At 41.2% G+C, this 27,258-nt stretch overlaps 1 protein-coding gene and 1 non-coding gene across 2 annotated transcripts in view; one reads left to right on the top strand and one right to left on the bottom strand.

Annotated features, from left to right (window-relative positions):
* Positions 1 to 27,258, bottom strand: part of RYR3 (ryanodine receptor 3) — a 626,301-nt gene that overhangs the window by 153,201 nt on the left and 445,842 nt on the right. The window contains 5 exon segments of the mRNA XM_049899608.1: positions 10,229 to 10,364; positions 15,717 to 15,820; positions 17,301 to 17,430; positions 19,318 to 19,432; positions 21,394 to 21,667. Coding sequence (XP_049755565.1) covers positions 10,229 to 10,364; positions 15,717 to 15,820; positions 17,301 to 17,430; positions 19,318 to 19,432; positions 21,394 to 21,667 — 759 coding nt within the window.
* LOC126084883 (U6 spliceosomal RNA) lies at positions 4,346 to 4,452 on the top strand. The gene has a single exon (XR_007519115.1). It is a non-coding gene; the product is annotated as a U6 spliceosomal RNA (small nuclear RNA).

The following is a 27,258-nucleotide window of genomic DNA, read 5'->3' as shown; positions in this document are numbered from 1 at the left end:
ATGCAATCAAGATGCATTAAAAATTACTGGTAATTGGAATACAAAAGTTGGAAACAAAGAAGAAGGATTGGTAGTTGGAAAATATGGTAGTTGGAAACGATGCCGGAGATAGCGTGATAGAATTTTGGAAGACCGATGACTTCTTCATCGCAAATATCTTTTTTCAGCAGCATAAATGGTGACTACGCATGTGCAGCTTGTCAGATGGAATACACAGGAATTAAATCAACTACATCTGTGGGAAGAGATGATGGAAAAGCTCAATATCATCAGTGAGAACAACGCCAGGGGCTGACTGTGGAACAGATCATCAACTGTTCATATGTAAGTTCAAGTTTGAAGTTGAAGAAAATTAAAACAAGTCCATGAAAGCCAAGATATGACCTTGAACATATCCAACTTGAATTTGGAGACCAACTCATGAATAGAGTTGAGGCATAGAACACTAATGACTGAAGACCAGATGAGCTGTGGAATGACATCAAGGACATCATACATGATGAAAGCAAAAAGTCATTAAAAAGATAGGGAAGGAAAGACCAAAATGGATGCCAGAAGAGACTCTGAAACTTGCTCTTGAACCTAGGGTAGCTAAAGTGAATGGAAGAAATGATGAAGCAAAAGAGTTGAACAGAAGATCTCAAAGGGCAGGTCAAGGTGTACTACAGAGTATTATAATGACATGTTCAAAGACCTGGAGTTAGAAAACCAAAAGGGAAGAACACACACAGCATTTCTCAAGCTGAAAGAACTAAAGAAAAAAAATTCAAGCCTCGAATTGCAATACTGAAGGATTCTACAGGGAAAATATTGAATGCCCCAGGAATCAACAGAAGAAGATGGAAGGGATACATAGAGTCACTATACCAAAAAGAATTGGTTGATGTTCAACCATTTCAGGAAGTAACATATGATCAAGAACCAATGGTACTGAAGGAAGAGGTTCAAGCTGCACTGAAGGGAATAGCTAAAAACAAGGCTCCAGGAATTGACGGAATACCAACTGAGATGTTTCAACAAACAGATGCAGTGCTGGAGGTGCTCATTCGTCTTCAAGAAATTTAGAAGACAGCTTCCTAGTCAATCGAGTGGACGAGATCCATATCTGTGCCCATTCCAAAGAAAGGTGATCCAACAGAATGCAGAAATTATCAAACAATATCATTAATATCACACACTAGTAAAATTTTGCTGAAGATCATTCAAAAGCAGTTGCAGCAGTACATCAACAGGGAACTGCCAGAAGTTCAAGCCATATTTAGAAGAGAATAGGAAACAAGGGATATCAATGCTGAAGTGAGATGGATCTTGGGTGAAAGCTGAGAATACCAGAAAAATGTTTATCTGTGTTTTATTGACCAAGCAAAGGCATTCGGCTGTGTAGATCATGATATATTACAGATAACACTGCAAACAATGAGAATTCCGGAACACTTAATTGTGCTCATAAGGAACCTGTACATAGATCAAGAGGCAGTTGTTTGAACAGAACAAGGGGATACTGTGTGGTTTAATGTCAGGAAAGGTGTATGTCAGGGTTGTATCCTTTTACCATACTTGTTCAATTTGTATGGTGAGCAGATAATTCGAGAAGCTGAACTATATGAAGAACGTGGCATAAGGATTGGTAGAAGACTAATTAACAACCTGTGATATGTGGATAATGTAACCTTGCTTGCTGAAAATGAAGATGACTTGAAGCACTTACTGATGAAGATCAAAGACCACAGCCTTCAGTATGGATTACATCTCAACATAAGAAAACAAAAATTCTCACAACTGGACCAATAAGCAACATCATGACAAATGGAGAAAAGACAGAAGTTGTCAAGTATTTCCTTTTACTTGGATTGACAATCAATGCCCACGGGAGCAGTGGTCAGGAAATCAAAGGATGTATTGCATTGGGCAAATCTCCTGTCAAAGACCTCTTTAAACTGTTGAAAAGGAAAGATGCCACTTTGAGGATTAAGGTGCGCCTGACCTAAGTCAGGATATTTTCAATCACCTCAAATACGTGTAAAAGCTTATGAATAAGGAATATCCAAGAAGGGCTGACACCTCTGAATTGTGGTGTTGGTGAAGAATACTGAATATAAGTATGGACTGCCAGAAGAACCAACAAATCTGTCTGGGAAGAAGTACAGCCAGAATGCTCCTTAGAAGCAACCATGGTATAACTTTATCTCATGTACTTTGGATATGTTATCAGGAGGGACTATTTCCTGGACAAGGACATCATGCTTGATAAAGTAGAAGGTCAGCAAAAACTAGGAAGACCCTCAAGGAGATATACTGACACAGTGCTGCAACAATGGGTTCAAGCATAACAACAACTGTAAGGGTGGCACAGGACCAGGCAACGTTTCACTCTGTTTTAAACAGGATCACTATGAGTCAGAACCAACCTGATGGCACTTAACAACAGCAACACCCTCCTTCCTGGACTGTAAATTCTTTGAAAGCAGAGGCTGATATCCTATGCCAAAACCAAATGTGGCCCTTATGTTAAAGGGATACAATAAACATCAAAGTAAAATGCACATGTCTTTCTACTGGTAGGTCAATTTGCTAGGGCTTGTTGCATTATGTAATTGTACTGCAGAGAAAGTTATGTTAGAAACAAATAAAATAACATGAAAGCTAATGGTGCCGAATAAGTATTTTGGTTTAGAGTTTAGTTCACTGTGGTTGTACCTAACCAGCATAAGCCAGTGCTGGAATTTGAGCAATCCAGAGAGACACATAGCCAATGGATTCCTTTACTTCCATAACCCAGGTAGACAGTCTTAATAAGTGACTCATGAAGTGCTGACTTTGACTGTGAAGGTGACCAAGATTAATGAATTTGTTCAGCTTTGATCTGGCTTACCTGTCATATAGTTGATTTACATAATTTGGTAAGCCTTATGAATCCTTAAAATCCACTAAAAAAAAAAAAAAAAAGATTTATCTTTACCACAGTAGCTCTGTATTAATTCTGGACATGCAATCATTTGGATAAGAAATAGAAGTCTATTGGAGGATACTCTGAAACTGGTCTCAAAAGATAGAGGGAAAATAAACAATACACAGAGAGAAGCAGAAGATAATTAGGAACTTTGCTAGATGGGTCCCAGGGGAAGAAAACAGGCATCTGAAGGTGTGTGATCCAGTTAGAATAGCGAGCAAAACAGAATAGAATTCATTCAAACATGAAGAATAGCATGTAGCAGAGTGTAGGAAAGCAAGCAGATGGGGTGGGTGGGGGGGTGGGTGGGTAGGGTGAAGGGATACCAAGAAGAATCCATTGGAAAATGATGACCACTTCCATGTCTATATATGTTGACATATATTCAATACATTTAGATAATTCTCACATGTAGAAGAACTGGCATGCTTGGTTTTTAGGGGCAATCTCTCTATGACATCACTTAACTGGCTCAGTTGGATTTATTAGCTTGGAACCCCAAACTGGAAAAGGGACAGGGATTAAAACTATAATATAGAGATGGAGCGAACATGGCATCCTAGACAGATGCACCATCCTGCCCCCCCAAAAGCAAAGACCTGAAAAAGTAAGTAAAACGGATACAGTTGTCTATCTTGGAAACCTGATCATCAAATGAAGGGATTAGATCAAACACTGAATGGAAGAAGAAACTGAGAGAAAATGGAGAGATACAGAGTGGAGGTCCCCTGCCAACTAACACTGACCAGCATCACCATCTTGAAACATAGCCAGCAATGACCCCAGACAGGGAAGGCAACTTCATGGAACTTCCAACAGGAGACAGAGAACTGGTAACCAGAGTAACATGCTTTCCCATCCCTTACCCTTTTGGTGAGCAGAAGGAAGAAGCCCCCATTCCGGCAGCCTCCACCACCACAGTCACAATCCGAACCTCCCTCCCACCCCTTGGGTCCACCTCCTCCCACTTCTTTCTTTCTTTTGTTCTTTTCCTTCTCCGTCCCATCTAGCCCTATAGGCCATCTCCACCCTCATTCCTGCCAGCTCCCATCAAGCTGCCATTTTTTAAAGATTTCTTTTTCTCTTCCACCTAGTCACATATGCCACCTCTCTCCATTCCCACCTATCCTGCCACACTACCGTTACTAGAGAGCCACTGGCGCACCACTGCCCTAGGTCTGTGCCACCCCCATCTTCAGGCTCCTGCAGCCCCATTTTTTTCTCTTTTTATTTCTCCCCCCCAATATACAATCTCCCCTCCCCACTAGTACGTGGGTCTACCCCACCACTGTTTTTTTCTTTTAACTTTTTTCCTTTACTTTCTCTTTCTCACCTAGCCCTGTAAAGAATTCTCAATAATAGCCCTATAAAGAACTCTCAAAAATAAAACAAAGCGTGCTCGCTTCGGCAGCACATATACTAAAATTGGAACGATACAGAGAAGATTAGCATGGCCCCTGCGCAAGGATGACACGCAAATTCGTGAAGCGTTGCATATTTTTTGACTCATTGCGGGGGAGTAAATGGGAGTATGCAGTAAGGTGTATATAAGCTTATATGTGACAGACTGACTTGATTTGTAACCTTTCACTTAAAGCACAATAAAAATTATTTAAAAAATAAAATAAAACAAAGCTAAGAGAGTTAAAACGGAAAGAGAAACATCAGTCTATAAGTGACGACAAGGTAAAAACAGTAAAAGGGAGAATAAACAGTGTACATATAGAACTTTCAAATGGAAAGGAAGTCAAGGCAATACCAAGTAGTAAAATAGTGGTTCAAACTTAGGAAGATAAAAGTAAATTTCAAGGTAACCACAAAGAAAGTTAATAAACCTACTCATTAAAATAAAAAAGAACAGAAACATAAAGCCTCAGTACACACAAAATATATACTAATGAAAGAAATGAAAAGAAAACCCACGAACAAAAGGAACTCAGCACAGGAAAGTAAGAGGAACAAAGAAAATGTTAGGACCACAAAGAAAAGCAAAACAATATGATATCAATAAAGTCATACCTATTGATAATCACGCTGAATATAAATGGCTTAAATGCACTCATAAAGAGAGAGTGGTAGAATGGGTTAAAAGAAAAAAAAAAAAGACCCATCAATATGTTGTTTACAAGAGACACACCTTAGATACAAAGACATAAATATCTTACAAATCAAAAGATGGAAAAAAAATATACAAAGCGAACAGTAACCAAAAAAAGCAGGAGTGGCAACATTAACCCGATATAAAAGAGTCTTTAAGAAAAAAATCCACCGTAAGAAACAAGGAATAACATTATATAATGATTAAAGGGACAATCCACAAAGAAGACATAATCTCAAAGAAAATTTACGCATCCAGCGACAGAATTCCAAAATACATAAAACAAACTCTAACAGCACTGCAAAGAGAAATTGACAGTTCCACTGTAATAGTAGGAGACCTCAGCACACCACTCTAGATAAAGGACAGACCATCTAAAAAGAAACTCAACAAAGAAACAGAAGATCTAAAGGCCACAGGCAACACTTTGACTCATAGACACATATAGAACACTCTACCCACCAGCAGCAAAGTATACATTGTTCTCCAACACACAAAGAACATTCTCCAGAACGGACTGCAGTTTAGGCCACAAAGCAACACTTAATGAAATACAAAACACTGATATAATACAAAGCATTCTCTCTGATCACAATGTCATAAATATTGAAATCAAAACAGGAAGAGCAAGGAAAAAAAAAATCAAATACATGGAAACTGAATAACACTTTGTTTAAAAATAACTGGGTAATAGAAGAAATCAAAGAGGGAAGAAAAAATTCTTGAATCAAAGGAGAATGTAAACACATTGCACCAAAACCTTCAGTATACAGCAAATGCAGCACTCAAAGGTCAATTTATAGCAATAAATGCACATGTCAAAAACAAAAAGACAGGCCAAACTGAAAATGTTATCCCTACAACTTGAACAAATAGAGAATAGCAAAAGAAGCCCAAAGCCACCAGAAGAAAGGAAAAAATAAAGATTAGAGCAGAAACAAATGAAGTAGAGAACAGAAAAACAATTGAAAGAATCAACAAGACTAAAAGCTGGTTCTTTGAAAAGATCAACAAAATTGACAAACCACTGGCCAAGCTGACAAATGAAAAACAGGAGAGGAAGCAAGTAACCCAAGAGATGGGGGACATTACAACAGACTCAGCTGAAATAAAAGGATAAGAGAATACTATGAAAAATTGTACTCCAATAAATTTGAGAACCTAGAGGAAATAGACAAATTTCTAGAAACAGGCTACCTACCCAAATTAACACAAACTGTGATAGAAAATTTGAACAGACCCATAACGAGAGAAGATATTGAAAAGGTCATTAAAAAAACTCCCAACACACACAAAAAAGTCCTGGCCTGGATGGTTTCACTGCAGAATTCTACCACACATTCAGAGAAGAGCTCACACCAGTACTATTCAAGCTATTTCAGAGCATAGAAAAGGAAAGAATACTTCCAAATTCATTCTATGAAGCCATCACACCCCTGATACCAAAGCCAGGCAAAGATACCACAAAAAAGGGAAAATTACAAACCAGTATCTCTCATGAATATAGATGCAAAAATTCTCAACAAAATTCTAGCCAGTGGAATTCAGCTCATATAAAAAAAAATAATATACCATGACCAAGTGGGATTCATACCAGTAGGAATTCATTCATATTCATACCAAGTAGGATTCATTCATACACAAGGATGGCTCAACACTAGAAAATCAATCAATGTAATCCACCACATAAATAAAAAGAAAGAAAGGAATCACATGATCATCTCAATTGACGCAGGAAAGGTATTCGACAAAGTCCAACACCCATTCCTGATAAAAACTCGCAATAAAATAGGTATAGAAGGAAAATTCCTCACCGTAATAAAGGGTATGTATACAAAACCAGGGAACACTGGTGGTTAGTGGTTAAGAGCTACAGCTGCTAACCAAAAGGTCAGCAGTTCTAATCCACCAGGCACTCCTTGGAAACCATATGGGGTAGTTCAACTCTGTCCTATAGGGTTGCTATGAGTTGGAATTGACTCAATGGCAACAGGTTTTTTTTTTTTTTTAATACAAAACCAACAGCCAACATCATTCTCCACAGAAGAGGCTGAAAGCACTCCGCCTGAAAATGAGAACAAGACAAGGATGCCCTTTATCACCACTCCTATTTAACACTGAGTTGGAAGTCCTAGCTAGAGCAATAAGGCAAGAAAAAGAAATAAAGAGCCACGGTAGTCAAAACAGCCTGGAATTGATACAATGACAGTCACATGGACTGATGGAACAAAATTGAGAATCCAACTACCTGTAGATCTCTGACAAAGGCCCAAAGCCCATTAAATTGGGAAAAGACAGTCTCTCTAACAAATGGTGCTGGTAAAATTGAATATTCATCTGTAAAAAAATGAAACAGGGCCCATACTTCACGCCACACACAAAAACTAACTCAAAATAGATCAAAGACTGAAATATAAAACCTAAAATGATAAATATCATGGAAGAAAAAAATAGGCACAACACTAGCAGCCTTAATACATAATTTATGAATAATAAATTCAATACGAACCATAACTAACAATATACAAACACCAGACGAAAAACTAGATAACTGGGTGCTCCTAAAAATTAAACACTTATGCTCATCAAGACACTTCACCAAAAGAGTAAAAAGAGAACATATAACTGGGTAAAAAGTTTTGGCTACGACATATCTGACAAGGGTTTAATCTGTAAAATCTATAGAATGCTTCAACACCTCAATAACAAAAAGACAAATAATTCAGTTAAAAAATGGGTAAAGGATATGAACAGACACTTCACCAAAGAAGATATTCAGGCGGCTAACAGACACATGAGGAAACGTTCGCAATCATTAGCCATGAGAGAAATGTAAGTCAAAACTACAGTGAGATACCATCTCGCCGTGCCATTACTGGCACTAATAATAAAACAAAACAAAACAAACAAACAAAAAAAAAAACAGAAAATAACAAAGGTTGGAGAGATTGTGGGGAGACTTTGCGACATTTCTTGTGGGAATGTAAACTGTTACAGCCACTATGGCAAACGATATGGTGCTTCCTTAAAAAGCTAGACATAGAAATACCACATGATCCAGCAATCCCATTCTTAGGAATATACCCTCAAGAAATGAGAGTCATCATACAATAGACGTATGCATACTCAGGTTCATTGCAGCATTGTTCACAATAGCAAAAAAAAAATGGAGATAACCTAGGTGCCCATCAACAGAGGAATGGATAAACAAACTATGGTACATACACACAACGGAATACTACCCAACAATAAAGAACAACGATGAATCTGTGAAACATGTCACAACATAGATGAATCTGGAGGGCATTATGCTGAGTGAAATAAGTCAATCACAAAAGGACAAATACTGTAAGAGATCACTATTATAAAAACTCAAGAGAAGATTTACAAAGAGAAAAAAACAATATTTGATGATTAGGAAGGAGGGGAGAGGTAGAGAGGGGAAATCACTAACAAGATAGTAAACAAGTGTTAAATATGGTGAAGGGAAAGACAACATGCAACATAAGGGAAGTAAGAACAACTTGACCAAGGCAAAGTCATAGAAGTTTCCTAGACACATCCAAACACCTTGAGGGACTGAGTTACTGGGGCTGAGGACTGGGGACCATAGTCTTGGGGGACATCCAGGTCAATTAGCATAACATAATTCATAAAGAAAATATTCGGCATCTGCCTTTGGTAAGTAGTGTCTGGGGTCTTAAAAGCTTGCAAGTGGCCATCTAAGATATATCTATTGGTCCCATCCCATCTGTAGCAAAGGAGAATGAAAAAAAAGAAAAAGAAAAAAAAAAAAAAAAACAAAGACACAAGGAAAATACTATTCCAAAGGACTAATGGGCCACATGAACCACAGCCTCTACCAGTATGAGCCCAGAACTAGGTGATGTCTGGCCACCACCACTGACTGCTCTGATAGGAACTAACTCAGAACTGAATTCACTTCCAAATTCCACCTTTCACAGCCTGGCCTATAAACCAAACAATAACACGTTAAGACAAGAACGTGCTCCTTATTTCAACTAAGTATAAGAGACCAAATGGGCAACACTTGCCCAAAAGTAAAGATGAGAAGGCAGGAAGGGACAGGATAACTGGACGAATGGGCACAGGGAACCTAGGATGTAAAGGGAAAGGGGGAGACTTCTGACATATTGCAGGGATTGCAACCAATGTCACATAAATGATTTGTGTATAAATTTTTGAATAAGAAACTAATTTGTACTGTAAACTTTCACCGAAAGCACAATAATTTTAAAAAAAAATCCTATAATGTAAATACAAGTGAATTCATATTATAACAAAATCTTGGGAGACTGGATATATTTTCAAGAAAGTAGTCCTTTTTTTTAACACAATATTTAGCATATTATACTGGTGCAACTGAAGAATTCTGGGAGATTGGAATTCACTGTAAATGGGTGGAGAATTATACTAAGAATAACATTTATGGTTGCTATAGGAATTTTTTTCCCCTTGAGGGTTTTTTACCCTTTACAGATATTCGGAAACCCTGGTGGCATAGTGATGAAGCGCTACGTCTGTTAACCAAGAGGTTGGCAGTTCGAATCTGCCAGGTGCTCCTTGGAAACTCTATCGGGCAGTTCTACTCTGTCCTATAGGGTTGCTATGAGTTGGAATCGACTCGACAGCAGTGGTTTGGTTGGGTTTTGGGTTTTACAGATATTCAATTATTCCTGACTTTATTCATTCAGTACTCTACCCATCCGTCTGTCCATTCATCCGCCCGTCCGTCCGCCCACCCACGCACCCATCCACCCACCCATCCACCCACCCATCACATCTATCCACCCATTCAATAATCTAAGGATCTGGAGGCACAGCTACATTTAACTCTGTGATGTAGATGATATGAAGATATTAACAAGCCTCTCTTTTACTGACAGGAGAAATACAGAGGTGACAAGCCCATGCCCTCACAGTGAATTTGTTGCTGGATCTTTGACTAGGCCCCGGTGCTCCGCCCATTAGACTCTACTCTTGATCTTCATCTGGCCCGATTCTCCAGATTTTCCCTAAGAATTCTCTGCCAGCTGCCCAGCACGTGTAGAATCTATGATATTTATGCATAAGAATCAATGGAAGAATCCATTTTTCCTTGTATGCGCCCATGATTGAGCTATCCTGGGTCTGAAAGGCATAGAAAACTTAAGACTTACTGTTCACGAAGACAGCAAACCTCAGGAAGGACAGGTAGCGCTCCCCTTCAATGGGGTTCCAGCCGATGTCAGGGTATCCTTTTGCCAGAAGCATGGGGCAGCTCTGTAGGCCACAGCCTGCCAAGTAGGTCACCACCTGCCAAGAACAATACAAAAAGAAGTCCTCCCTTTTTAGAAGAGATAGTTGTGAGACCTGCGAAACCCTGGCTACCAAAAGGCTTTAATTTCCCTAGAAGCTAGAAAGAGGCCAAGATTTTTAAAGCAAATAATTCAGTAGATGTATAACCAGTCAGTTCCCAGGTTTTCCTGTTTCTGGCACGAGACAGCTACCATTTAAAAATAGTCGTGACTTTCTGGAGCCATGGAGGGTAGATGAACCCCTGAAACTATTGCCCTGAGATGATCTTTAAACTTTAAACCAAAAATAACCCCTGAAGTCTTCTTAAAACTGAACAATAATTTATCCAGTAAAAAAGGTCTGTCTTGAGCATTATGCTCTTTTAAGAACTATCTATATGGGATCATGCTTGGTAAAGTTCAGAGTCAGTGCAAAAGAGGAAGACCCCCAATGAGATGGACTGACACAATGGCTGCAGCAATGGGCTCAAACATAACAACGATTGTCAGGATGGCGCAGGACCGGGCAGTGTTTCGTTCTGTGGTACATAGGGTCGCTATGAGTTGGAACTGACTCGACAGCACCCAGCAACCACAACAACATATGGGATCAAATTGACAACAACAACTCAGAAGATTAGATAAGAACCTTAGGGAGCATGGAGCTTATGTTAATGAGGGAGAAACAACTCAGAAAAGGAGGGTGAGAATGGTTATACAACTCGAAGAATGCAATCAATGTGACTAAATTGTACATGTAGAAATTGTTGAACTGGTGTTAAGTTTTGCTATGTATATTCTCAATAACAATAACAAAATAAATAAAATATGGAAAAAAAATAGTACTAAGCAGCAACGAGAGTGTGTTTTGGGACATAACAGTAGAGAGAACGGACACATTGTGGGATCCAGCCTGTCCATACACATTTCACCATGATATTGCAAAACCAACATATTCAGTCACTGGTTGCTGCTCAGATGGCCCTTGAGTGATCAGGGATCTGTATTCAAGTTCTGCCTCTCTAACAGCTATCCAAAGTCATAAGCCAGATGCTAAGGCGGGGTTGGTTAGTGAAGAACCATGGCAAGTTAAGGACTAGGATTGTTAGTGTTGCCTTTGTTTACGGATTACTAGACACTTATCACAAGAGCTCAACTCTGGGACCTTGTAGAGATTTTAGGTTCTGTCTACTTCCAAGCAAGTGTCAGACAGAAAGCCTGGCAAACAGACCTTTGCTCAATGTGAAGTTGTTATTCTAATCCAGCCTTTAATATTTTATGTGTGTAGGGAGAAGAGAGGAATCCACTATACAGCAAAATCCTCCTTGTCAGGGATTTTTTTCTTTTTTTTTTTTTTTAATCCCTACAGCCTGGCACATACTAGGCGCTCCATAAATGTTTGTTAGACAAACTCACGTATTCTAAGTCATTCTGTGTGAAAAATGAATCTAAGGCAAAACTCCCTAAGAAACTATTGTCACACTTTCCCCCTTTTAAATCAGGAAGAATGCTATGCTGCTTGGAGCTTAGATTTGATTTTGCCTTTAAAACATCAGTTTTCAGGGCTACAGGTACAGAGTATCTCACTGGCCACGAACCCACTGCCTGTATGTGTGTGTCGGGGAGGCAGGGAGTTGTTGTTCAATCTTAACTGACCTAATTTCTGTTGGGATCAACAGAAGGGAGGCACTACAGCATTTACTGCTTCTTTAATGGGTAATTTCCTGGCACTGGTCTGAATAAAGTCTGTGGCATTGTGCTGACCCCTTGAACCACTAGAAAAGGGGGCTGCAAAACTCATTTTTACTTCTTTACAGATTTCCCTACATCCCATTTGTTTCCATTTCTCAACCCAGTTTGTTAGTTTCCACTCATCTTACATTTTATAAGGGAGGCTTGGTCTCTTAGTCAAGTAGGACCATTTCAGAGGAGGAAATGAGGTTGAGAATAAGGTACTCATTACAAAACCTTGTGACAGTGCCTTGTTGGAGAACCATTAGCTGATACTTTTACAGGGCATTGCTTATCATCTAACCTCCCCAAACACTGGGTGGTGCAAATAATTATGTACTCGGCTGCTAAATGAAAGGCTGGTGGTTTGAAGCCACCCACAGGTACCTCAGAAGAAAGGCCTGGTAGTCTGCTTCTGAAAGATCAGTTATTGAAAACCCAATGGTGTGCTGCCATACTCTGAAACACATAGGGTTGAATGAGTTGGAATCGACTCAGAGGCAACTGGCTTGGTTTTTGTTTTGTTTTGGTAAATGTAAACATAATAGGGTTTGACCAAAGTCAAAGCAGAGTCCATGAACATACATGGCATCTGCAGAAGAGCTATTACACGGTGGACTGATGGGTGGCATAGCATTTGAGACTCCGTGTGCGTGTCAGAGAGAGAGAGAGGGTATTGGGGGTGTGCGTATCTCTTCGATATAGGCCTATGGGCCTAGAGGACCAACCTTCAAGGTTTCCTCCTAGTAGGCCACATGTACTCCTCCTGCAGCTGGGATCAAACCAAAACCAAACCCATTGCCATCGAGTTGATTCCAACTCATAGTGACCCTATAGGACAGAGTAGAACTGCCCATAGAATTTCCAAGGAATGCCTGGTGGATTCGAACTGCTGACTCTTTGGTTAGCAGCCATAGCTCTTAACCACGATGCTACCTGGGCCTATTAAAGTGATTCCTAAATTATATTTGACTGGAACTCTTCCTAAGGTAATTTTAAAAAGCAGGGCTACTCTATTACGCTATCAGGTTGTTTGATAAATATCATACTTGACAAGCTCAGTAGATTCTTTTCCTGACTTCTACTTTTAACTTAATGGCTTATTGGGAACCCAGTGAGGTTCAACAAGATTGTTTATTGAATTTGACAAAATAATAAAAATGTTCCTACTTATATTTTTCATCCTTCCTCTCCCCAAGAAAACCCCACAATTATGATACTAATGGGAAACCCTGGTGGTGTAGTGGTTAAGTGCTAAGGCTGCTAACCAAAAGGTTGGCAGTTTGAATCCACCAGGCACTCCTTGGAAACTCTATGGGCCAGTTCCACTCTGTCCTATAGGGTCGCTATGAGTCGCAATCGACTCAATGGCACTGGGTTTGGTTTGGTGATGATACTGATACTGTCTAACAATTTCCACATTCAATGTGATCACCTGTCTTGAGAATAGGCATAAATACAGACCTCTTCCAGGTGGCTGGCCAGGCAGCTGTCTTCCAAATTTCTTGGCGTAGCCGAGGGAGCACTTCTAGTGCTGCCTCCATTTGTTGAAACATCTCAATTGGTATTCCGTCAATTCCTGTAGCCTTGTTTTTCGCCAATGCCTTCAGTGCAGCTTGAACTTTTTCCTTCAGTACCACTGGTTCCTGGTCATATGGTATCTCCTAAAATGGCTGAATGCCTACCAAGTCTTTTTGGTATGGTGACTCTGTATTCCTTTCATCTTCTTTTGATGCTTCCTGAGTTATTTAATATCTTTCCCATGGAATTCTTCAATATTGCAACTTGAGGCTTGAATTTTTTCTTCAGTTCTTTCAGCTTGAGAAATGCAGAGCATGTTTTTCCCTTTTGGTTTTCCATCTCCAGGTCTTTACACATGTCATTATAATACTTTGTCTTCTCAAGCTGCCCTTTGAAATCTTCTGTTCAACTCTTTTACTTCATTTCTTCCTTTCACTTTAGCTACTCAACTTTCAGAGCAAGTTTCAGAGTCTCTTCTGACTTCCACTTTGGTCTTTTTTTCCTTTCCTGTCTTTTTAATGACCTCTTGCTCTCTTCATGTATGATGTCCTTGATGTCATTTCACAACTGGTCTGATGCTCAGTCATTAGTGTTTAATGTGTCAAATCTATTCTTGAGATGGTCTCTAAATTCAGGTGAGATATACCCAAGGTTGTACTTTGGCTCTTGTCGACATGTTCTAATTTTCTTCAGTTTCACCTTGAACTTGCATATGAGCAATTGATGGTCTGTTCCCCAGTCGGTCCCTAGCCTTGTTCTGACTGATGATATTGAGCTTTTCCATTGTCTCTCCCACAGATGTAGTCGATTTGATTCCTGTGTATTCCATCGATCTGGTGAGATCTACGTGTATAGTTGCCATTTATATTAGTGAAAAAAGGTATTTGCGATGAAGAAGTCATTGGTCTTGCAAAATTCTATCATGCGATCTCCTACATGGTTTCTATCACCAAGGCCATATTTTCCAACTACCGGTTCTTCTTTGTTTCCAGCTTTCTCATTCCAATCGTAACTATCAATGCATCCTGTTTGCATGTTCGACCAATTTCAGATTGCAGACGTTGGTAAAAATCTTCAATTTCTTCATCTTTGGCCTTAGTGGTTGATGCGTAACCTTGAATAATAGTCGTATTAACTGGTCTTCCTTGTAGTCGTGTGGATATTATTCTATCACTGACAGTGTTGTACTTCAGGATAGATCTTGAAATGTTCTTTTTGATGATGAATGCAATGCCATTCCTCTTCAAGTTGTCATTCCCAGTGTGGTAGATCATAAAATTTTTCAATTCAAAATGGCCAATACCAGTCCATTTCAGCTCACTAATGCCTAGGATGTCAATATTTATGCATCCCGTTTCATTTTTGATAACTTCCAATTTTCCTGGATTCATACTTCATACACAGAGTAGTCATTAAATGAGTAGATAAAATCTGGTAACTACAAAAAATGACGCTATTAAGTGATGTTCTCAAATTGCTACTTATATCGCCCAGAAGCTGAGAGAAGAATATGGTGTGAGGGAAGTCCAGGTACCAGGCTGGCTGCAGCAGAGCCAGGCAGCTTTGTTCTTCTCCACACTCAGAAAGTGCATCTTGTCAGCCATCCAGTCCAGGAAAGAGTCCCAACATAGAATGAGGAAAAGATGGGGGTGAATCGGCCCCAAATCCCTGCTACCGCCAGGAGAGCAATTCATAATCTCAATACGGGGCAGCTCAGCTTTGTCTGGTTTGTACATGGATAGGGCATGTGTGAGCACTCTTTACTTTTATACTGATAATATAATTTTCTGTCATATCTCCTTCTTCAGTATGCAAGCTTGTAGTTTAGTTGACACAAAATGTTATTAGGAACCACCATGTCTGGTAGTGCTCCGGGTAGACCAGTGGGGCTGGGCTCCCCCACAGAAAGCACACAAATGTCCACATTCATGTCTGTGAAGGTGGCTGTCCCTGCTCACAGGAGCACTTTGGTCACGATTATTGTGCTGCTGCCAGTTACATTCTACCACATTCTCATCTTAAGTTCTGTTGGAAATCTAGCCTTTGGTCTGCTTTTCTTCGGCTTGGTTATTCTGTGGGCAGAAGATACCAAGTACATTGTCCCCCAGAGACCAGTTACCTTTTCGAGGTCTGGTTCCTCTAAGCTCAGCGCTAACTCGTTGTTGTCCATGACGGAGGAAGCTGCCACATCTAGTGGGGTGGATCCCCTCATCGACGGGGAGGCTGAGGAAGAAAGAAAAGAAAGAGAGAAGGAGCTAGAAAGGGACAAAGGCCACCCAGTGCTGGGCTAAGGTTGCAGTACACAAAATTGGACAGGAGATGGCAGCAAACACACTGAAACCCGGGCCACATCGCTGTTCTCCAATGGGGCCACTAGCCCAAAATAACTGAAGACGGGATCTATTTGAGTCGGGATCTATTTCATTCGGAATCTACTCGATGGCAGTGGGTTTGGTTTTAGGCTCTCTGCATTGGAAACCCTGGTGACGTAGCGGTTAAGAGCTATGGCTGCTAACCAAAAGGTTGGCAGTTTAAATCCACCAGGCGCTCCTTGGAAACTCTTTGGGGCAGTTCTACTCTGTCCTATAGGGTCACTATGAGTCAAAATCATCTTGACGGCAACGGGGTTTTTTTGTTGTTTTGTTTTTCTCCCTGCACTGATTACTGAGTAAGGGTATAGATTAAAAAAAAAAATTTTTTTTTTTTTTTTTTTTTTAAGTGAGGGCATATGGGATCAGTGGTGACTATGTATTTTTTAAGTCCTTTCCTAACATGATACTTCTTACGGCCCCCTACTCAGTGATCATCATCAGTGACCCCTCTTTACAAGTAGAGAAAATGAGAAACACAGGACATCCACTCGAGGGACCAGGTGCCACTAGGCCAACTAAGCTCAAATGACCTGGCCATTTCTGGGGCCAACACCTAGAGTTTAAAAATAGCTCCAGCCCACATTAGATAACACAGTTACATCAGGTCATCAGTATTTTGTTTGTTTGGCTCTGAGACTAGAATTAAGAAAAATTTCAGGTGGCATTTTAGAAAAAGGTTGGTAGCCTGAGCCTGCATTTGATAAATGAAAAAAAACTGAGATCTCAGATTTCATGTGCACATATTTGCGTCCTCCACAAATTCCTTTGCTTTCCACCCAGAACGGTGAGTAAAGCACATGCCACTGTTAGTTGCTTTTCTAGTGGTGGTGATGGATTTATGCTGTTTATCCACAGTTGCTCTTGGCAAGTTCAACTTGCAGCTAAGGAGAATACTTGCTGGTTGGCTGATGGGACAGGCATGGACCCTGCAGCCAGCAGCCAGCCTGCCAGGAAGGGATTGGACCCCTGACCTTGGTCTCATTAGCACTGCTCTCTGGTCAGTTGAGAGGGCTGGGCAGAGTCTTTGTCCTCAGACTATATTTGCTATCCCAGGCAGTGTTTCATAAACTATGAGCCACTGGTCCAAAAGAGATTAGGTGAATTGTATGACTATGCTAACACAAATCTATCACCAATCCTGGTTGGTAGCAACATCTCTACTTAGGTGAAGAGAATGGAGATGGTATCATCACTTTGCTCGTTTTTAGATCAGGCAGAGTTCCTTCTTGCATTTAAAAATACTGTTGCAGGCAAATGACTTCTTTTCCTTTATCTTCTACAGGGGGAGTGTGACCTCTGAGTTGGAATGTGAAGGTTATAACATGGCATACCTAGGCCAAAACTGCTATTTTCCAGCAGGTAGCTCAGATGCTCAAACATGGCTTTCTGATTTTGCCGGCTAATTCGACAGAAGTAGCAAAGGAAGCGGCAACAGCTAGCGACCATCTTGGGAAAAGCAATCTGTAGGGAGAAGTAGGAAGTGTTAAAGAAAGGAATTTATCGTGAGGCCTTTTCAGAAAGTCTGGTCTCAAAGAGTCTTAGGTAGGTGCAGTGGTACCAGCCGTGAACGGTTCAGAAAATGATTTTCTCCTTACCTGCAGTTTATTCCAAGACTTACTCACAGGAGGGACAGAGAGTGGACACCTAAGAATAGGCTTCCAGAAATATTCAGAGCTAGTTATAGTTCTTGAAATAGCTTTCCTCCAAAGGAAACAAACATCAAACAAGAATCCTGGTCATTCCCCAGAGGTCATGTGAAATGGCACAGGGCCCTACACCACACTATTTCCAACTGGGAAGGGAGTGGACAGGACTTGAATGGGAAATTTTAGCAAGACATGATGGATGACCCATAGAAAATTACAGTCCACCACCATATCAAAACCTAAGTTCTATAGGTAGCGGCTGGCCTCCACAGCTCTGGAAGCCTGAAAATCATCACCCTCTTTGATTCTGTGAAGTTTTTCCCAACTTCTTTTGTCCTTGATGATTGTTCTCCTATGGGTTCCTAGAGCTCTCCAAATCTGCTTTAGACAATTTAGCACTGAGATGCCATCTTATATTACTGTTGATTGTGTTTGGCTCATCTGCTTAACAAAGTAATTTGCATCTCCAGGGGGCCACGTGTTATTTTTGTTTTAAAATGCTCAATAAATGGTGCCAGTGCTAACCTTGCTCAGGATCCTAGAAAGGCCTTGATTTCCCCCTTTAGAATCAAGAAGGATGCTCTAGGAATGAGGCTCTGAAACCTAGTCTCTCAGCTTGCTGAGGCACGCAGATGTTTGCTCAGAGATCTTCTGGAGAGATTTTATTTTCCCAAGAGACTGGGAAGAAGCAAGTGGGAAGGAATGTGAGCTTGGCCTTTGTTCAGCCTCCACACCCCTACTCCCCAGTACCGGTGACGTTGCATCAGAAATCATTCACTCCTAGGACCCTGGCACTTGGGAATTTCTAACATCTGCAAACATACAGGCAGTCCATGGGTTACGAACTTCCGACTTACAGACAACTCGTACTTGCCCTTTAATGTTATTTAAAGTTGTGCTCACTTTGAAGCGACTGAACCAACCCCTACCAGCAACCAATTCTTCATCACGATCACCTTCACTTGCTTGTGCAGCTTTTTAAATCATTGACAAGGCTTCAAGCCTTTTCTTGCACTCAGGTAAGGCTAAGGCTAAATAAGAACTCTTTGCGCCTGTTCCAACGTACCTATAAATTTGATTTAAAGACACAGTTAGGAATGGATCTTGTTCTGTAACCTCCTGTACCTCATCTGCTGCCTTCAGAAGCCACCTAACTCGATGGAGGAGCCCAGGTGAGTTGGGATAAATGCCCAGTTATGCCCTATATCCATTCCTTTACCCTAGCCAACCACAGGAGCTCCCACCGACTGCAGGCCCCTAATGGGGGAACTGGCGAGGAAACCTGACTTCCTTAGGAGCTGGCTCACAGAGGAAACGAGTACACTCCAGAGGGAACACTGCCAGGATCGTTATAAGATCTCTCTCTCTCCTTTAGAACAGCCTTCTTCTGACTCAGCACAAAACACACCGGGCTCCTAAGTGGAGATGGAGGAATTCCATCTTGGAAGGAGCACGGCTGCAGAGTACGGGAAGTAAACCCAGCAGCTGCGTGGCCCAGTGGGACGCGTGAGAAAAGCCCTCAAGCTTTCAGAGCTGCGGCTCTTACAAGGGATGGATTCCACTCACTGTTCCATCTTTTGTCTCCTTCTGGAATTGTGCACATCCCTGCGTGTCCCTGAGTAGAGTAACCCAGCCATGTGGCTCTGAACAAGTCACTTCATGTGTCCCTGGCCTAGGGGCCAAGTTCTCCTTATATCATTACCTGAGATTTCTCCGTACCCAACACGTTCACCATCACCTCCATCACCGTCTCGTGCATACCAAGGACTCTCATGAGGTTGGGATGCTGGTAGAACACTTTGTTGTTCATTATGTCTCTAGGGTAAGGATTGGAGAGAGACTTTAGCACTGGTTTATTTCTGTGCTATGAAGACTCAGGAATGAGAACACACATATACACAAACACACTGGGGCTGAAGGAATGTAAATGCGATGGGCTGAAACGATAATAAGAAGGCACGAGGTCAGTTGGGATACACACAGAACGCTTTTTCTAGCTGAGAGTAATATTTTATGTCCCTTTATTTCTACAAAGCTCTTGATCTCTCTTGGAAGCATTTCCCTCTAAAGACATCTTAAACGGTACTTTTTTTGTCTTTATGACTTGTAATCGTTTCTGAGACAGCCCAAATGACTAGATTTTTCCTTCCTATATGTACTCAGGTTCTTCATTTTTTTTGTTTTCCTCTTTCTTGTCTTTATAGCTGTGTCTCTACATAATTCCGTTTTTTCGATGGGGCTGTCTCCCCCTCTCTGCTCCCTTTAAAAAAAGCAATTGTATATTAGATATCAAGGACATTTTTGGATACTTGTCCTTAAAAGTCAGTGAAATTAATGCACAGAACAGTTATTTTTGAAGTCATTTAATACAAATTCACGTAATAAAACTACAAGTGAGTAAAAATACTGAAACTTCCTCTTGATTGGCTATGTAACCCTTTAAGGGGTGGTTTGCTTCCCACCCATTTCCCTTTCCTCCAGTGTTGTGGCTGCTACGAGGACGTACCATCAGTTTTACTGCTTCTATGTGGTGCAGTGATTAAAGTGCTGGACTGCTAACTGAAAGATTGGTGGTTCGAAGCCACCAGTGGCTCTGCTGGAGAAAGATGTGTCAGTCTGCTTCAATAGAGATTTACAACCTTGGGAACCCTATGGGGTTGCTATGAGTCAGAAATGACTTGACGGCAGTGGGTTTGGGTTTTTTTTTTATGTCTACTGCAAGGGCTGGAAGAGAGGTTACTTCCGTGGGTTTTCTCTCTTTCCTAAATTCTTTTTATCATTTCTATTATAAGATTCCTACTTGGAAATGAGTTTGGGCAATGTGTGCATTTTTCCCTGTGAGGATGCTCAAAGTCCACTTCCTGGGCCTGCGTGGTGCTCCTTTGGTTTGCTGACTCAAGGGTGGTGGGATGGGATATTGAGGGGCAGAAAGTCCATAGTTCTAGTTCTTCTAGTAAGATTGTGGGCTGGTCACCTAACTGTTTCGGGCTTTGGTTTTCTCATCTGTAAAATGGAAGTGCTAGACTACATAGCAAAAACCCAAACCCAGTGCGCTCGAGTCAATTCCAACTCATAGAGACCCTATAGGACAGAGCAGAACTGCCCCAAAGAGTTTCCAAGGAGTGCCTGGTGGATTTGAACTGCCGACCCTTTGGTTAGCAGCTATAGCACTTAACCACTACGCCACCAGGGTTTCCACTAGACTACATAAACAACGAAAATCCTTTTGATGTCTAAAATGGTATGAATCTTTTCTAAGAGAGAGCCATGAGCTATTGCTATAGGTAAAATTATCCCACAAAACTGACAAAAATGATTCTACATGTCAGCCCTAAGAAAAGCGAGGGAGCAGGAGGGAATTTTTCCAGAGGGGAGTATCGGAAAATTTCCAAACACTCAAAAGCTCAACTGCTCAAATCTTTTCTGATGGACTGAATACACTGTCCCTTCCTTAGAATTTTTTCATTGCCTCCCTGGGGTTATTTTCATCAGATTTATGCTAAATCACTCTGCTTTTCTCTCAAGACACTGCCACACTTCTTTTGGCAATGTCCCTTCCCCACGAGTAGCAGGGAGTCTGGTCTCCCAGTCGGGCTATCAAATGTGACTGATTTAGCAGGTATGTGATCACACGAGGAGTGAAATCAGGGTCACGGACGCCTTTCTGAGACACATGAAGATGTGATACGATTTGGTGGAAGGTCCCCATATCAAAATAAACCAGTTATCCCACTTCAAGCTCTCTTGACAGAAATGCACTTAACTGTGAATGACATACCCCAGTCCATGGATCATGAGCAGCTCTTCTTCCTTGCCCATCCTGACACTGAGGAGGGAGCGGATCTGGCCCAGGGCAGCCAGCAGATTGATGGTGTCACTGACGGAGGCATGGCTGATGGTATAGGTCTTCCTCAGGGCCTGCAGCAGCTCCCCGATGCTGTCATACTGTCTTCGCAGGAGGGTAAACATCATCCGGACCAGCTCTGCATCCTGGACCTGGTCCTCCTGGGCCCAGCATATCATTGTCTGCGAGATGAGCTCTTTCAATGTTGCTGTAAGGACAACAGGAGAGCGCATTACTGTGGCTGTCACAGCTCACGGGGAGCTGGTAGGAGCCACCCCTTTCATTCAACAGGAAGACACATTATCAATTGGCTGAGGTTAAGAAATTCTGATTTTATGGATGAGGTATGGCATGCAGAGAAGTAGAACATACTGCCGAAAGGGAAATAGGCCAGCCGTGCTATTAGTAAAAAATATCCTGATGATGAATTGAGCGTGCTAAATATTCTATTTTGACTAAACAATGATTGAATATATGCTGGAGACAGAAGATTAAATACGATGTTGTCCTTGCCTTCAGGGTGCTCATGTGCCAGTTCTTAATAATTTTATCTTTTCCTAACTAAATACATTGGAGCCTTGATGGCTCAGTGGTTAAGAGCGTGGCTCCTAACCAAAAAAGGCCGGCAGTTTGAATCCACCAGTTGCTCCTTGGAAACCCTATGGGGCAGATCTACTCTGTCCTATAGGGTTGCTATGAGTCGGAATTAACTTAACAGCAGTAGGTTCAGTTTTCTTTCTTTCTTTTTCACTATAATATGATGTAGTAACTACTAAAGTGGGTTCCAAGTAAGTGCCCTGGGATACAGAGTAGGGATAGATTGATTCTGGGTGAGAGAGACACTGGCCACTGACTTTTCAGAGCAAAGCAACATTAAACACTAGAATTTCTCTATTCTAGGTATTACTGCCAAGTATTTTAAAGTCACTACATGCCATGAAATGATTAAGCCAAGTCATTAATTCAAGAATTATAAAACATATTTTAGATGATATAACATAAAAAAATACATTAAGAGATGAAGAGAAGTGGGCTGAGAACACCCTATGGGACCAATGAGCTGACTTCTTTGCCTTAGATCTTTGGCTGGAGTCAGCTGATATTGAAACATGTGCTGTGTAATGAATTAAATTGTTCTCCTCCCCAATTCCCCACTACAAAAATACGCCGAAGTCCTAACCTCTGTACCTGTAGAAAATAGGGTCTTTGAAGATGTTAGAAATAGGGTCTTTGAAATTAAGTAAACATGAGATCATACTGGAGTAGAGCAGGTCCTAATCCTGTATGAGTGATGTCCTTATAAAAGAGGAGAAGATACACAGAGGCAAGAGACAGAAAAAGGACACCATGTGGTGCCACAGCCGCAAGCCAAGGAATGCCGGAGCTACCAGAAGCTAGGACAGAGGCATGAAACAGCTTCTGTCTCGGAGCCCTCAGATGGAACTAACACTGCTGATACCCTGATCTCAGACACACAGTCTTCAGAACTGTGAGACAATATATTTCTGTTCTTATAGACCATCCAACTTGCAGTTATTTTGTTATGGTAGCTTGAGGAAACTAAAACATGCTGCTTTAATAAGCATTAAGAGAGAGGAAGCACTGTGACTTTAAATTCAGAACTTGCCAGGGCTTATGCCAAGAAATACCACTAGCTAGACACATAAGGGAAAGATCGCTGAAGTGGGACTTGAACAAGGTGTGGGACCTTCAATGGTTTGACTAAATGGCCCCTGAAAATTGATTGATGTCTGGGGTTGGTGCAGGAAGGTGATGGGGAGAGAGAGGCAGATCTGAGCTGGAGGCGGGAGTGGAAGGCAGCCCCGTCAGAACAGCTGGGAAGGCACTGTCCACCCCTCCCCGTGCCATGTACACGCCCAGAAGACGCTGTGAGAGAGGTGAGCGATCCTGCTCTTAAATCATGACTGAATCCAAGCCTGGCTCTGCCTATCACACTCCTGCGAGGTATGGATTGTGCTAAGATCCTTGATGCAGGGCTGGTGACAAAGGCAGAGCTAAGGGGACGAGGAAGGTCACGCAGTCAGTCAGGGACAGAATGGAAAATAAACTCAGACCGGTGCTTTCGGAACCATGTGCCATCGTTAATAGTCTATTTTCCACCTACATTCCACTATATGCGGCAGATGTCTGCTCTAGATACTGTCTTGGTTCCTTAAAAGGGTTTAAAAATAGAAGTTGATTACCAACGTTCTAAAAGAGATCTGTTAGGTTAGATAGTATCAGCACCTTCGGGGGTGGGCGGGGCCCGGGGGGAACCAAGAGTTCTCTATGGGCTAGGCTCAGCTCCTCTCGGGAAACTTGTTTTCCCAGTAGCCAAATCTCAAAGCTCCTGTTTGTTTCCCCTAGCTAATATTCACAGTAAGGAATGAAAGCAAGAAAATAACACAGAATCCTGGACCAGTCTGTTTCTCTAGTCCTGTAAGATACCAAAAAACAAGCCCAGCCTGTTGCTGTCGAGTTGATTCCAACTCATAGCGACCTTCTAGGACAGAGTAGAACAGCCCCTCAGGGTTTCCAAGGCTGTAAGTCTACAGAAGCAGATTGCCACTTCTTTCTCTCGAGTTGCAGCTGGTAGATTCAACCCCTGACCTTTTAGTTAGCAGCCAAATGCTTAACCACTGTGCCACCAGAGTTCCTCTGTAAAGTACAAAAATTCCCTCTTAAATCTATACCTTGGCTTGAAAGAATGACAGTTCTCACCACCAACAACCAAATTCTCTGCAGAGATGGTACACGCCATCACAGTCCCTGTCCCATGTCAAAAAGCAACACTCAGGTTGTTTAAGGACCATCTTCTGTGTAACAGGGAATTTTACAAAGAGTTATAATGAAACCACGTAAAGATCAGCTTTCCCTTGGCCACCTGGCTTTCAGATGAATTCAGGATTTGGGTGAGCTCACAATGACTCAAAAATCCAAATTGACATTCGTGGCCTGGAGGGTAGAACATGTATAGAAAAACACCTCGCTAGAGAGTGAAAGGGAAAGGAAAGAGGCCTTTCTTTAGCCTGAAAGGTTGGAGCAGGAAATGTCCCCCACTGCTGTGTCCAGGCCAGCCTTCAAGGTAAATACGATATAATGGGATAAACACATGTATATGTGTGACCAACCTAACCAAAACCAAACCCACTGCCGTCGAGTCGATTCCGACTCACAGTGACCCTATAGGACAGAGTAAAACTGCACCATAGAGTTTCCAAGGAGCAGCTGGTGGATTCGAACTGCCAACCTCTTGTTTAGCAGCCATAGCACGTAACCACTACGCCACCAGGGCTTCCGACCTAAAGCACAGTAAAAACGAAAAAAGAAAAGCAAAAAACGGTGCCCCCAGGTCCTGCTGGGAAACAACAAAACAATACTCATCATAGTTGAGTTATATGGATAGGCAGAACTCATTCTTCAGGAGCATGACATTTAAGGTCATTCTTGTTCTGTGAGGTTTCAAATTGTAAGACCAAAGTTCACTGAGTGAGGGAAACAACTATGAGGAGAAAGAAAACTAGGGGAACAAAGACTTCTCAAGGTCCCTGAAAAGCACAGTTTATCTTGTGATCTGATAGATGCTAGAGACCCAGCACTCATTAAGCAAATTTGGGTAAATCAATGAATTTCTAAGGGTCTGATTCTTCTAGGGTTGAGAAAATGGAGCTTCACACCCCTGATGGCAGTGCTACTGAAAATGTCTCAGATTTTAATTAGCTCCCACATACAAGCAGCAGAAGAGCCAAAATGCACCAAGGTCAAGAGGTTAAAAACAATACATTCTCGAAAATTTGTTATGTTCTCCATGTATCTGTACATCTGAAGGTTAAAATAACCAATGCATATGGCCATGTTTGGCATACATTGTGAGCTTAATAAAGGTAAACTACCACTGTATTTTTACAAAAATCACGAGCACCTTCTATACGTTGTTGTAAAAAAAAATTATCATAGGGCGCTTACAAAAATATCTCTGGGGTTGGCAAACAAATGTAGAAGGGGTGCATTATTTGTGTAAAAATAAGGTACTACCAACTATACCAGCAGTTATAAGAGTGTGGTCCACAGACCCTTGGGGTCCCCCAGACCCTTTAGGCAGGCCATAAAGCCAAAAACATTTTCACAATAATTCTAGGATGTATTTGCCTTTGTCACAGTGTTGGTAGTTGCACTGATGGAGCAAAATCAATGGCGGGTGAAGCTGCTGGCACCTTACCATGAATCCTGGCAGTGGCACCAAATGGTACAGGTAGTCATTGTATTCTTTACCGCCACACCCCCAGAAAAATGCCCAGTCTCATATAAGAATTTCATTAGTAACAAACTCCTGAGTCTACATCTTTTTATCCTGTGTGACAAAATGGAAAATACACATAAAGCACTTCTGTTGCGTGTCAAAGTCCAGCGGTTCTCCTGAAGCAGTGACCTTGTGCGACTGTTTGAGATGTGAGCTAAACTGGCTGCCTGCTTCATGGAATGCCATTTTTAAGTCAAAGAACGACTAACAGAAAAACTATGGTTATTCAGACTCAGGCAACTGACAGACATTTTCTTAAAAATGAAGGAAGCCTGTCACTTCAAGGAAAACAACTGACAATATTTATTGCCAGTAATGAAATTCAAGCTTTCAAGTGAAAAATCAGAATTTTGGGAAACCTGTATCTGTCACTGTGCACTTGTATCTGTTTCAGTTTCCCAAAGCTCAAAGACTTTTCTGGTGAAATCAGTGATGATATTAACAAATGGGGTTTTAAAAAATATAATAAAACGTGTCAATATTTGGAAGTGCTGCATAACTCCATGAACCAGTAATTTTCCAATGACTGGTGTATGATGTTGTAGCAAACTCATGGATAAAGGATCCATCCAATATGCAAGATCTTTATATAACCAAGTACAAAGTGGTTTTTAATATGAGTTCAGATTCCACACGGCAACTAACTTTTGAGAATCTATCACTTTTTGAGTTTTGAGATCGTATCAACAAGAATATGCACAATTATCTGAAAAAGGTATTAAAGCACTCCCTCCTTCCCAACCATATATCTGTTTGAGCCTGTATTTTTTCCATAGTTTTTAACCAGATATAACAATTCAGCTGCATTCTATTAAGACAGGCAGACATAAAAGAGACACAGAAACACAAAAATGTACAATGATGCCACTTCTATCACTATTTTTTTTAAATTGAGCTGTTTTTCATAAAAGTGTGTTATTTATATAACATGTAATAGGATTATTATTTTTAAAAGAATCAATGAATATTTTTAAAATTTCTCAGTTTTAGGATTTTTAATACAGCACACATTGATAGACGTAACTCACACAAACTACAGCTTTTAGGGGTCATCAATAATTTTTAATAGTGAAACCAAAAAGTCTGAGAACCACTGATCAATATAAGAGGGCCTATGTTGCATGGAAAGAGCCCTAGTGACACAGTGGTTAAAGTGCTTGGTTGATAACCAAAAGGTTGGCAGTTCAAACCCACGCGCTGCTCTGCGGGAGGAAGACGTGGTAGTCTGCCTCTGTAAAGATTACAGCCTTGGAAGCCCTACGGGGGCAGTTCTACTCTGTCCTGTAGGGCTGCTATGAGTTGGAATCCACTAGACAGCAGTAGGTTTGTTCGTTTATACTGAAGTGATAGCCATGGTTGGAAAGCAAAGGTTTCCCTTCAGCTAAGAAGAAACTCTGTTTCATTAGGCTGTGTGATTCCAATCTAGCAGCTGAGGCCTGAACATAGAAAGCTGCAGCCTGGAAAGCTTTCTCTGTTTGTTTCTGAATGGGAGGTAGATT

This window comes from Elephas maximus, chromosome 10, assembly GCF_024166365.1.
Source record: "Elephas maximus indicus isolate mEleMax1 chromosome 10, mEleMax1 primary haplotype, whole genome shotgun sequence".
Taxonomy (NCBI): domain Eukaryota; kingdom Metazoa; phylum Chordata; class Mammalia; order Proboscidea; family Elephantidae; genus Elephas; species Elephas maximus.
The sequence above is the reverse complement of the archived record's forward strand: the minus strand, read 5'-3'. Positions and strand labels throughout refer to the sequence as shown.